Source organism: Lampris incognitus, chromosome 4, assembly GCF_029633865.1.
Source record: "Lampris incognitus isolate fLamInc1 chromosome 4, fLamInc1.hap2, whole genome shotgun sequence".
Taxonomy (NCBI): domain Eukaryota; kingdom Metazoa; phylum Chordata; class Actinopteri; order Lampriformes; family Lampridae; genus Lampris; species Lampris incognitus.
This window is the reverse complement of record NC_079214.1, coordinates 32,091,489-32,104,666: the sequence shown is the minus strand read 5'-3', so window position 1 is coordinate 32,104,666 and position 13,178 is coordinate 32,091,489. Positions and strand designations below refer to the sequence as shown.

Genomic DNA, 13,178 nt, shown 5'->3' with positions numbered 1-13,178 from the left:
GTGCAGCAGCTGCTGAGAGAAGCTTTAAGTCCCTCTCAGAAACCTGAGAAATAACTAGTTTAATTGAGAAGACATGCGGTTTTTTTAATTGTATTATTATTATTATTATTATTATTATTATTATAGACATTCTGGTCCACTCACCATTCCAGTTGATGGCGGCAATGCACAAAAACGTTGTTTGCCAACCACCAACAAACCTAAAAAATAAATAAAAAATAAAAAGGAGGAAGAACGTAATCAGTGGCCGGATGTTCTTGATTTTTTTGGTCAGAAGCGTTTTACTTGCCTTCAGTCGTTCGTAGCAGTTGCATTACCTTGGCGACTATACCTCTGGCTGGTAGGTTTGATCTATTTTTCAAAGTAAGCTAACTGGGGGGCAGAAAACAGGCGACGTATTCTATATATAAACTGTTAGATGGGCATTTATTGCGGGAAATATTTCAGCACTGTTCCTTTTTTAGCTTTCGTCTCACGCTACTGAAAACGAGCTAACAAGGAAGCTGTCTTGAGTTTGAAACCACGGACCTGATGCGCCTAGCTAGCTAGCGGCTAACGTCAGTTCATTCCAGTCGAAGGCCCCGTCCTTTGAAACTAATCGAACCTGATAAATGACAGGGCTGTAAGAAATATGCAGCAGTTTCTGGAGAGATGGTGAATTTAGCCTTACGAGTTGTGTGAAAATCAATTGTCCGTAGTGATGTTGTTACGTAATGTTAATTTGTTTGTAAATAAGAGTTTACGTCGGTGTAATCCGAGATCAAAGGCAAGGTAATTCCTCTTTGAATTTCAGCAGTCATTATAATCTGTATTGCTAACATCTATACACATTTTTGGGATCTGGGTAAATGGTTTTCAAACTGAAAAATTCGAGTGCACATCCGCGTATTATGTAGGTTAAGTGAATGTCTCTTCATTTTCACTTTCACATAATTAGTGAGGCACATGTCTGGAAGTGTTAACAAAATCAACCTTTGCCCATGGCAAAACGCTTGATTCTTCTGTCAGTTCCCAGTGGGATGTCAAAATGGCTGAAATGAGAGACGTTCCAAATTCTCTTCCTCTAGCCATGGGCATTACCACAGCACAAATCACTAGTTTTTTATTTATCCTACAGAATGACCTGATCCAAAAAGGATGGTGGTCCAATTAAGCCGACTGAAATTGTAATGAAATTCAACTCCAACCGATCATAAAGCATTGTCCGTGTTTTAGAATCATTATATAAAGGTTTTCCCACAGATTAAAATACTTTTGAGATGGTGATTGAGCTCTTCCTTCTGTTAATCTGCATACTCATATCAACCAGTTTATACCTATAAACAAATACTGAAGGTAAAATTAGCAATTTCCTTGTTCACCACTTGCTGTTGTCTTTACTTTTCTTTTGTGTGCATTGGCCCTCCCAGTACAACTTGATCATTTTTCCATCTTTTAATTGATTACATGCTTTTTACAAAGAAAACCCTTGATATGCTTGATGATCTCAATTTGTGAAATATCGGTTGGTTCTATTGCTCCATCTGGTCTCTGAGAAAGTTGTTCCACACACACACCAGAATTTATTTCCTAGAAAAAAAGAGCAGTTCTGCAACTTATTGCCTGTGCATCATCAATTTTCACAGATAATGTTCTTTACATTTTTACCCTTGTGTGCACTAGACAAATTAAAAAAAAATCTTCAATTCTGTTAGTATTAAAGTAATCATTTTAACCTCCAATCACAGAAAGCCTTATTAACTAGTGAAACTATCCGATTAAGGGTATGCTTTTAAGCAAAGCTTAAATGCACTGGCTTGTGCATCCTCAGTGACTGGGTTATAAGCAAAGCTTAAACGAAATGGACATATTCACATAGGTTCATCATTAACATAAGTAGCCATGCAAGCTGTTACTTCGTCCGTAGTGGTGTAGAGAAACTCAGTTATAAAGAGTAACTTGCACAGCGAACAACAGTAGGTGATGGCTCAGAGACCTATATGAGGATAAAGATATTTGTAAATGAATACACCTATCTACTACTACTACTACTTTCAGCTGCTCCCGTTAGGGGTTGCCACAGCGGGTCGTCCGTTTCTAGTTCTTCCTGTCTTCTGCATCTTCCTCTGTCACACCAGCCATCTCAGTTATATGGTAAAGTAACAGTTTATGTAGCTGCACATAATGTTTACCTATGCTCTTACTCTCTGGAGGGAGATTCTTAATCTTCTCTCACCACAGGGTCTTGCCACAGAAAAACAGCAGCACAGCAGGCAGAAACTTGGATATGTTTACCTAATGGAGCATTAGACCATGCTTTGCAATTTGTAATTCTCTGTAATTTGCTTTTCCAATCTTTGGTTGCGTGACAAAAGAATCACGCTGACAAAGATTGGACAGTGTAGAAATTGATGTTTGCGTTTTTGCGTATCTCATATTTGATAAAAATATGGTTGATTTTTCCCTGACATTTTCATTTCCACAGGAGTGTGTTGCCAGAGGTCTTGAGGAGCATTTACTGCATGTCAGCTGTTCTCCCCAGAGAAACTAGTGGTTTGAGTCTGCCATCAGTTTCCGGTGTGTGTTTTCAGCATCGGTAATATTGCAAACAGGAAGAAATAAAAGGGAGAGACAAGTGAACCAAGAGAGGAAACTGTCGCGGCCACTGTTTTAGCCTCAGCATGACTGAGTTCTGGGTCTGTTTCAGCTGCTGCATTGCCGAGCAGCCTCAGCCTGTGAGTATAATTTTAATGACTGGGACAAAAAAAAAAGAATAGCAGGTTATTGCTATTTCTCATTTGTCTCCAGTGTTTCTAGTGTTTCATGGTATTACTCGACTAAAAGTCTCATACCCACTTCTCAGAAGAAATGTTGAAAAAAATATTGAAGTGACAGTTGAAACGTCCTCCTTAATAGCAACATAAAATATGCAATGCATCCCTCCTTCACTCCTTGGGAGCTCTTGATTTAAGAGAAAATGTGTGGGTACAATGCTCCATTCCACACTGTACACAAACAATTGTTTTTCTGTTGTAAGAAAAATAGACACATTGTGTTAACAGATAGGTTGTAGAATGATGGGCTTCATGTTTCAGCATTGACATTCTAAACAGGCACAAGGTAGCCATAAGTGATACCCATATATTATGTTCTTATGTATAGCACTTGCACATTGTATTTTTCATTTTAAAGACTAACTGGAGTATGATGAAATTTGTTGTAACCTGTCATTTTTGGCATATTGAACAGGTGCAAAAATTGCATTAGATCTCAAATATTTCTGGAAATGGAATTTTTAATTACAACATAATCTTAAATATATGTTATAGTGGAGAATCAATCAGTTAAGTTTTTTAAAAGCTATTTACCAGTCAGGTAATTTTTTCCACCATGCTGTCAATTATTAAAACTTTAATTCTTCTGCACTAACAATTCAGACCAACTTGACAGTGAGGTTTGAACAAATGGGAATCAACAGTTGACTATACTGTTACTAAAACCTTTTTTTAATTTTTTTAATGTGTGTGTTTTTTTTTTTTTTTTTTTTTTACTGTTTTCAGAAAAGGCGACGACGAATAGATCGCTCTATGATCGGGGAGCCTACAAACTTTGTTCACACCACACATGTAGGCTCAGGAGACATGGGCCTGGGCCTGGCATCTGTAAGTGTCAAGCCCTGTTGAATACACAGCCAACAGAGGATTTCAATTAAGTTTCCCTATGTATTCAGTAAGCTATCTAATTTATTTGTTCTGTTTGAAGGTGGACCTTGTTCAGGCCCAGATGAAATCTAAAGGTGGTTATGCTCATACAGGTTCTGAAGGCTCTCAGTTATAACAAGGTACGAGGTTTTTTCAAGTCCTTCCAAATTTCTGTTGTGAACCTGTGGTGATCTCCTCCAACCCCCAACACCCCCCCCCTCAAACACTTGAATCCAGCACATGTAGCCTGTGAAAATCTAATGTACCACTGTAGATACTTTGCTCTCTTCAATACCGTGCAGCAGGTTAAAATAATTCTAGGCTGCAGAAAGGGCTGCATGTATTTCTTTCAAGCCATCTTACAAACACATTTTCAGTCAAACTTTGACTATTCACGTCACAGAATATAAAAACAACTGAATTTTGATGTTTTGCTATGGAAAGTGGTAGATCTTCCACCCCACCCCATACTTGTCATGTTGATTATACAACTATTGTCAGCCCGCTCAGCAGGCCTGTAGTTTCTCAAGAAGCTTGATGAAATCCTAGCCTCGGGTAAAATACCACTTGCTGTTGTAAGTGGTTCAAGAAGAATGCAAACACTAATTGAAAGTCTCCTAAAAAAACAATCTCTTTACTGGATAACCCAGTAAGGTCCAGATTAAACTTGAAATTCAACCAAGGCTGAAGTAAGAATACAAACGTATAACTGTCTGTTAGCATGCTTCATCAGATGAGTTGGTGGCAGTAATGCATTTGTGCATGCATACAGCAGCAACCAATGCAAAGAACCTTCCAGGTCTTACCCTTAGATTGTGATCTTGCTCCCTTGTTGGAATTTTTTGTTTCTAGGGAGATGTTTGGTAACTTAATATATGTTTGATTCAGTTTTTTTTCCCTCCCCCTACAGACCATCAAAGAAACTTGTGGAAACTACTGTTAAATTGAGGAAAACTTTTCAAAAGCAGTTCTGTCTTGAATGGACACAGGACCAAAAAAATGAAACCACTGCTTTTCCATAATGTTGTATATAATTTTTCATATTTTTTTGTCTTTCATTTTCTTTTTTCTTTTTTTTTTTTAATGAAAGCACTGCTATTCATTGCCTGCCATACTGTTGCACTGTAAAGATTAGTAAAGAGGGTTTAGAAGAGCTCATAGTCTCAGTCAGATGTATGCTTGCGTGTATGCATGAGGAATATATTTTCAAAAATCCTTGCTGTTTAAGCCCATTTGGATGCCTGTATTTATTCTTTTGATTTGTAAACAGACCTCATGGTGGCTGGGCCACTCCAGATATTTGGAACATTCTTCGTTTCATTCTGTATTCTCAGAGGCTTTTTCAAAAGACAGGGAGAGATAGCAAGGCAAAAGACGATATGTTCACTGTTTTATGCTGAAAAGTACTCATAATTCATTGAGTTTCTTTCAGGGGTAAAAAAAAAATGCTGTTTTGTAATAAACTTGAAATGAGTAGAGCACACTGGACCATCTATTGTACACTCACAATTGCTTATACATTTTGCTTTGTTTTCTTTTTTTTTATATATACTCATTTAGAAATAACCATACTAGAATTTTAAATAAACTGCAAACTTCTTAATCTGCCTTTGTGAAGTTATTTTACTTTTCTTTTCTTTTTTTTTAAATATGTCTATCGATATTCTGACCAACAGGCCATTATGGCTATCCAGGAGGGGCAGAGTTTTGCTATGTGTTGTTAGCGTACCTTCTCTCTATGTTGCTCAATATTTTGTTGATGTTGATTTTGGTCACCAGTTTAGCGGTCCACCTACTTCCTACATTGCCTCAATTGCTCCCCACGTTAGAAATGTAAATCAACCCAGTCTGCCCTTTTATGTTCTCTGTGTGTGTGTTCCCCATCTTTAACCATAGTGTTCTCTTGTCAAGGCAGGATTTTTTTTTCTCTCGCACAATTCATACCCTTTCTAGAAATAAGGTCAACTTTCAGCATTGACCAGGGATTGCAAAAGTGTATTTTATGGGTAGAGAAAGTGTCTTTTAAGAGAACTGTTATTTAAAAGATGCTTTACTTTCGCTCTTACCCAATCTTTGTGGTTTGCCGGGGCTTTTATTTTGAAATGTCCAGGCTTCAAATCTTGTTTGTTGAAATGGATACCTGACAGATTGCAGTCAAACTAAGATGCATACCAGTGTTAATTGGAGTGTTATGCGTTTTGTTCGTGTTCTTATTTCCTAATTGGCTTAATTTCATCTTAATAGCAATGACCGTTAAATTGGTTCACAACGGAGGAACATCCCATGATTCTCTGACACAATATATTTGGTTTTTACTGTTTGGCATGTAAATATTGAAATAACAGAAAAGAAAGCCTGTCTTAACCCAACTCCAATATAGAAAAAAGTTTCTGTGCTATCTCTTCAAAAACCTTAAAACTGTATGTCATTTCATTCTGCATAACCAGTGTGGCCTATTGTCTTTGTCTTGCCCCCCCTGTAAATGTATTAAAAATGTCATCTCTTAATTTTTTGAGTTCTCTTTTCTAGTTTGTCTGCATGTGTGTTGCCCTTGGCACATAGCACACACACACACACACACACACACACACATGGTTAAAAGAAACAGCTGACAACTGATGATTGTTTATGGCATGAAACAGGCTTGTACTGTCTCATAAAGAATTTACTTTACTTACTGGATTTTATATATGTGTGTTTGTGTGTGTGTGTGTGTGTGTGTGTGTCCCCACAGGATGTTGCAATGAACCTTCAATGTAGAAAAAAGATCTCAACAATTCAGGCGTACATTGAGTATGAAACAAGCTTTTTCTGCCATTTAACAACTTTGAGCTATAGAAAAAAAAACAACACACACAATGGTCAGCCAAACCATTAAAATCACTGACAGGTAAATCACATTGATTATCTCATTAAAATGGCACCTGTCAAGGGGTCGGGATATGTTAGGCAGCAATTGAATAGTCCGTTCTTGAAGTTGATGTGTTGGAAGCAGGAAAAATGGGCAAGTGTATGGATCTGAGTGACCATGACAAGGGCCAAATTGTGATGGCTAGATGACTGGGTCAGAGCATCTCCAGAACAGCTCTTGTGGGGTATTCCCAGTATGCAGTGGTCAGGACCTACCAAAAGTGGTCCAAGGAAGGACAACCGGTAAACCAGCGACAGGGTCATGGGCACCCAAGGTTCATTGATGCACATGGGGAGCGATGGCTAGCCCATCTGGTCTGATCCCACAGAAGAGCTACTGTAGCTCAAATTGCTGAAAAAGTTAATAGTGGCTATGATAGACAGGTGTCAGAACACACAATGCATCAAAGCTTGCTGCGTATGGGGCTGTGTAGCTACAGACCGGTCAGAGTGCCCATGCTCACTCACCCCTGTCCACTGCTGAAAGTGCCTACAATGGGCATGTGAGTGTCAGAACTGGACCATGGAGCAATAGAAGCTAGCCTGGCGTGGAAAAATCATTTTTTTCTTTTACATCCTGTGGACGGCGTGGTGCGTGTGTGTCGTTTACCTGGGGAAGAGATGGCACCACGATGCACTATGGGAAGAAGGCAAGCTGGCAGAGGCAGTGTGATGCTCTGGGCAATGTTCTGCTGGGAAACCTTGGGTCCTGGCATTTATGTGGATGTTACTTTGACACGTGCCACCTACCTAAACCATGTTGCAGACCATATACACTCCTTCATGGCAACGGTATTTCCTGATGGCGTTGGCCTTCAGCAGGATAATGTGCCCTGCCACACTGCAAAAACTGTTCAAGAATGGTTTGAGGAACATGACAAAGAGTTCAAGGTGTTGCCTTGGCCTCCAAATTCCCCAGATCTCAATCCGATCGAACATCTGTGGGATGTGCTGGAAAAACAAGTATGATCCATGGAGGCGCCACCTTTGAAACTTACAGGACTTAAAAACATCTTGGTGCCAGATACCAGAGGACACCTGGTGGTCTTGTGGAGTCTATGCGTCGATGGGTCGGAGCTGATTTGGTGACAGAAGGGGGCCTACACAATATTAAGCAGGTGGTTTTAATCTTTTGGCCCATATCTCGCTCTCTCTCTCGCTGTGTGTGTGTGTGTGTGTGTGTGTGTGTGTGTGTGTGTGTGTGTGTGTGTGTGTGTGTGTGTGTGTGTGTGTGTGTGTGACAGACATCTTACTATCTCACTCTGTAATAGGGCTCTTCGTTTGTATTGCTAAATAAGCTATACATTTACACTAGGTAAATTCAGATTAAAGTCATTCAGATTTCTTCAAGGTTTTCTCTTTCTTGTTCCGAAACACAAGCCATACATTTTCCTTGACTTTGTAAATACGTTGCAATGCCACCCGCACCTGGTTATTGTGTGTATTACATCTTGTGTTGACCGCAAAGTTCCCCGGCCGCCCGTTATACATAAACACACGTCAAATAAGCCCATTTTAGCTTCGTTTACCCGCGTTTCTGCCATTTTACCTTCATGAGATTATGTAAATCGTTATATGTGTAATTACTAAAGGGACGCATCAGACTGAAATAATTTCATGTTCTTGTGGAAAATTAAACATGAAACCCACAACGTAACTAGAATCACATGGATTTCAGACAAATTCAGAGGATTTTTTTTTTTTACATGCTTGGGGAATACATCAAAACATATGCCCCTACACAGACATAGGGTCTTGTACGTATTTCTTCTAAAACAATCTTCACCAGGCTTCACCAGTGGCTTTGTACCTCGCGTAGTTTTTGCCCCAACCCTTCAAAACCCTGTCAAAACTAACCTCTTTTTTTCCAGGGACTTTTCGTACACATTGTTTTCAACCAGCCTGGTTCTTAACATCATTTGACATCTCTTCTGTGGATATTTCATTTATTTGATCATCAGTGTGACGTCCACTCTTCTCCCCAGTCTTTCCTATTGGTTGACTATAGTTAGCTCTTCGCCCTGAGGAGATTGTTCACCATTCCTTCCTGTTTGCTTTGTTTGTTGTTCCTATTGTGCGGTGTCAGAGACATGCTGCGCAAAATACTGAAATTCCGGATCCTCGTTTACAAGCAGCTCAGTACACCTTCCTTTAAAAAATTGATATCCATTTAAAATTAGGATTATAGCATAGCCACCTGAAGGCCTCGTCTGAGAAATAATGTGACATTCTCACAGCAGTCTCGTTTTCTTGAGGTGTTACCCTCTCCACTTTGAGCTGGATTAGAAAGCAAGTGGAGTTGCTGCTATTTCATCTTGTTTTGTTTTGTTTTTTTGGGGTTTTTTTGTTTTTGCACTCATTTTCTGTGTCAAAGTCCATACCAGATGTGTCAAACGGTAATCTCTCTGCCATGGATGATTCTGGAGAGTGCCTCTCAAACTTGTCAGTGATATCAGAATCAGAATCAGCTTTATTTGCCAAGTCTACCTATGCACATGAGGAATTTGAGCAGCTTCTAACACTTGCAGACTTGCACAAAAAAAAGAAAAAAACAAAAAAGCAAAAGAAGTAAACGGAACAACAACAGGACATTGGAGGCTACCATGTATGCCCAACAGGGGTGTCACTACTATACAAAGTTTTTTTTATGTTTGAGTAATCAACAACCTATGCCATATATTATACCGTATTGCTTACATACTGTATTGCCCATACACTATACCATATACCATACCATGACTCCACAACCCATCACGCCCACATACAACGCTATATACTCCCGTTATATTACATTATATTATCTTATGTACCAGACGTATGCATTATATATTCAGCTACCATCCATCTCACAACTACATATATATATATGTATATGTATATATACACACAGATGCAGGAAAAAAGTTTTAATACATAGCAGTACTGTACTGCTATGTATTCAAACTTTTTTTCCCTGCATCTGTATTGATATTCCGCTCCTCGTTAGTTGAGCACTTCTATCAACACCATTGACCGTTTCAGGGGAAAAAAACGCTATATATATATAGACATAATGTTACAACCACAGCAACCTACTACTCCTACTTTTGGCTGCTCCTGTTAGGGGTCGCCACAGCGGATCATCCGATCATCCGTTTCCATTTCTTCCTGTCCTCTGCAGCTTCCTTTTTCACACCAGCCACCTGCATGTCCTCCCTCACCACATCCATAAACCTCCTCTTTGGCCTTTCTCTTTTCCTCTTCCCTGGCAGCTCCATATTCAGCATCCTTCTCCCAATATACCTAGCATCTCTCCTCCACACATGTCCAAACCATCTCAGTCTTGCCTCTCTTGCTTTGTCTCAGAATGTCCAACCTGAGCGGTCCCTCTAATATACTCGTTCCTAATCCTGTCCTTCTTCGTCACTTCCAGTGAAAATCTTAGCATCTTCAGCTCTGCCACCTCCAGCTCCACCTCCTGTCTTTTTGTCAGTGCCACTGTCTCCAAACCATACAACATAGCTGGTCTCACAACCATCTTGTAAACCTTCCCTTTAACTCTTGCTGGTAACCTTCTGTCACAAATCACTCCTGACACTCTTCTCCACCCACTCCACCCTGCCTGCATTCTATTCTTCATCTCTCTTCTGCACTCCTCGTTACTTTGGACAGTTGACCCCAAGTATTATAACCACAACAATAAAGCAATAATTGTAACCACTATACAGCAATTGAATAGATATTTACAATTGTGCATTTGTATTGCACTTTGTATTACACATCAGGTTTAAAGAGGTAGTGCACATCGTACCTATGTACGTGAGACATCTTGACCAGAAGAGGATGTTTACAAAGTGTCATATTTACATAATAGATGTCTATTCTTGCACCATGCTGTTAAGTGTTCATTAGAGAGATGGCCTGTGGGGGGGGGGGGGCTGTTCCTATGTCTGGTGGTTTTGGTGTACATTGCTCTGCAGTGCTTGCCAGAGGGTAGGAGTTCAAACAGATTGTGTCCTGGGTGTGGGAACTTGGTGCGGATTCTGCCCGCCTGTTTCCAGGCTCTAGAGGTATACAAATCCTGCAGGGTAGGCAGGGAAGCACCAAGGATTTTTTTTTCTGCTGTCCCTACTGTTCGCTGCAGTCTGTTCCTATCCTGTTTTGTTGCTGCTCCAAACCAGACCATGGTGGATGTGCACAGGACAGATTCAGTGACTGCAGTGTAAAACTGGCTCAACAGCTCCTGCGTTAGAGCAAATTTCCTCAATTGTTGCAGAAACAACATCCTCTGCTGGGCCTTTTTGAGAATGAAGTTGATGTTGGTCTCTCACTTCAGGTCTTTAGAAATGGTAGTTCCCAGAAACTTGAAGACCTCCACAGTTGACACAGGGCTGCCGGATATTGTGAGGGGGAGCAGTGCTGAGGGGTGTCTCCTAAAGTCCACTGTCACCTCCACAGTCTTGAGCATGTTCATCTCCAAGTTGTTCTGAATACACCAGAGCACCAGCCACTTGACTTCCTGCTGATATGGAGACTCGTCACCATCCTGGAGGAGTCCAAGGACTGCAGTGTCTTCTGCAAACTTCAGTAGTTTAACAGCTGGGTCCTTGGAGGTGTAGAGGGAGAAGAGCAGTGGGAAGAGGGCATATCCCTGGGGGGCACCAGTGCTGACTTCCCACAACCTCACCTGCTGTTTCCTCCCTATCAGGAAGCTGGTGATCCACTGACAGATGGCGGGGAATACAGTGAGCCGGGAGAGTTTGGAGGAGAGGATTTCTGGAATGATGGTGTTAAATGCCTAGCTGAAGTCCACAAACAGGATCCTTGTATATGTTGCTGTGCAGTCAAGGTGTTGCAGGATGTAGCGCAGTCCCATGTTGACTGCATCATTCATTGGCCTGTTTTCTAGGCAAACTGCAGGGGGTCCAGCAGGTGTCCTGTGATGTTCTTCAGGTGGGCCAACACCAGTCGTTCAAAGGTCTTTATGACCACAGACATCAGAACGACAGGCCTGTAGCCATTAAGTCCAGTGATGAAGAGTTTCTTTTGGACCGGGATGATGGTGGAGCATTTGAAACAGGAGCGGATTTCACACAGCACCGGGGATCTATTGAAGATCTGTGTGAAGATTGGAGCCAGTTGGTCAGCACAGGCTTTGAGACAGGATGGGGACACACCGTCTGGACCCAGTGCTTTCCTGGTCTTCTGTCTCTGGGAGACCTGCCTGAAGGAAATGCATTCACTCCAGTTATGACTGTGCTGCTTTCATTCAGTCTTCTCCCTGTAACAGTTGGGCTGCTAAGGGGGCCGTGAGGAGAGGCATGCAATGGGGCAGCGTCCATGAGCTATTTTTAGCCCTTCCCAAGTGGAAGCGGAAGCTTCGCAGCAAACGGAAGTCAGACATCGAATGCACTAGACCAGTGGTTCTCAACCTTTTTGGGGTCCTGGACCCCCTGCGTATTTTTGATCTACCCTGAGGACCCCTCCACCTGATCTTGGGGGAGGGGGGTTGCAATTTGATAGAAACAGTAGAAACTGCATTTTAAATTGCATTATAGCATTTATTCACTCTTTGGGGCAAAAATAAGAGCTTTCAGTTGTAACTTAGATATAACAAAACAGAATTCTTATGCAGTAACTTTCAGATATATGTAACAAAACAGAATATGTATTCAGTAACTTTCAGATATATGTAACAACAGAATTTTTATGCAGTAACTTTAACAATGCAAACGGGAGCGAGATCTCTTATTAAAATACAATAAATTACACTTGTGAAACAGATGTAATTAGAGAAAAAAGTCCTGTTACCCTTTATAGATTAGGTAGATAAAGGTCTCAGTCCCATTTGAGTAAAATAATCCTATTTCTATAAATGTCATAGGATCTTTTTTTTAAAGATATTTTATTTTCACGGACCCCTTGCAATTACACCACTGACCACTAGGGGTCCGCGGACCCCAGGTTGAGAAACACTGCACTAGACTACATTAGAAGTTTGTTGTAATTTTCTTCGTTTTTTGTGTAATTTTTTTTTGCCATTTTCACCTATTTTTTCTAGTGTGCCATGGTGTACATAAAATGTTGCTGCTATGGGGAATGCAGTAATGACTCCAGATATGCAGATAGTCTGCATATGGTGGGTGTACAGTTCCTTAATTTTCTGAAACCCAAGCAGCAGCTGGAGAAGTGTTTACGTTGGATCAGAGCTTGCAGCCGTCCACACAAGCAATTCAACGTTAACAAAGTCCATAAAATGAAGTTCATCTGTACCAAGCATCGTGTTGAAGGAGAAGGACCAACGGATGATCACCCTGATCCAAGTCCAGCACATTATCACCAAGAGCAGGTGAGTTTGATGTTGATCGCACGCACTGTTCTTTGTGATGTTTTTTCAACAAGCTAAGGTACAGGCCCGGGCACATGCCGCACATAGCGTGAAACTTATTTTTGACCGTCCTAACTTACATTACTTGCATGACCCTCCTACCTGAGTATGATCCATTACATATGTGATTGGCCAGTTGTGTAACTTAATATGACAATATTTGATGTGTGTTGTAGGTACAATACAAGAGAAAACAGTAGATAAATACTAAATACTACAAA

General features: G+C 40.7%; 1 protein-coding gene across 1 annotated transcript; it reads left to right on the top strand.

The window, feature by feature from the left end:
* The first annotated feature begins 305 nt into the window (after nt 1-305).
* On the top strand, nt 306-6,276 carry cdc42se2 (CDC42 small effector 2). Its single transcript, XM_056278836.1, has 5 exons — nt 306-340; nt 2,465-2,714; nt 3,540-3,641; nt 3,742-3,820; nt 4,591-6,276. The coding sequence occupies exons 2-4, from the start codon at nt 2,661-2,663 to the stop codon at nt 3,814-3,816; spliced, it is 231 nt and encodes a 76-aa protein (XP_056134811.1). The 5' UTR covers nt 306-340; nt 2,465-2,660; the 3' UTR covers nt 3,817-3,820; nt 4,591-6,276.
* The last annotated feature ends 6,902 nt before the right edge of the window (nt 6,277-13,178 follow it).

What these genes read in the sequence shown, in the direction of transcription:
- cdc42se2 (XM_056278836.1), top strand. Translation starts at nt 2,661, where the DNA reads ATGACTGAGTTCTGGGTCTGTTTCAGCTGCTGCATTGCCGAGCAGCCT. An exon ending in TTGCCGAGCAGCCTCAGCCT is followed by an intron (nt 2,715 to 3,539) that starts GTGAGTATAATT and finishes TACTGTTTTCAG; the next exon opens with AAAAGGCGACGACGAATAGA. An exon ending in TGGGCCTGGGCCTGGCATCT is followed by an intron (nt 3,642 to 3,741) that starts GTAAGTGTCAAG and finishes TTCTGTTTGAAG; the next exon opens with GTGGACCTTGTTCAGGCCCA.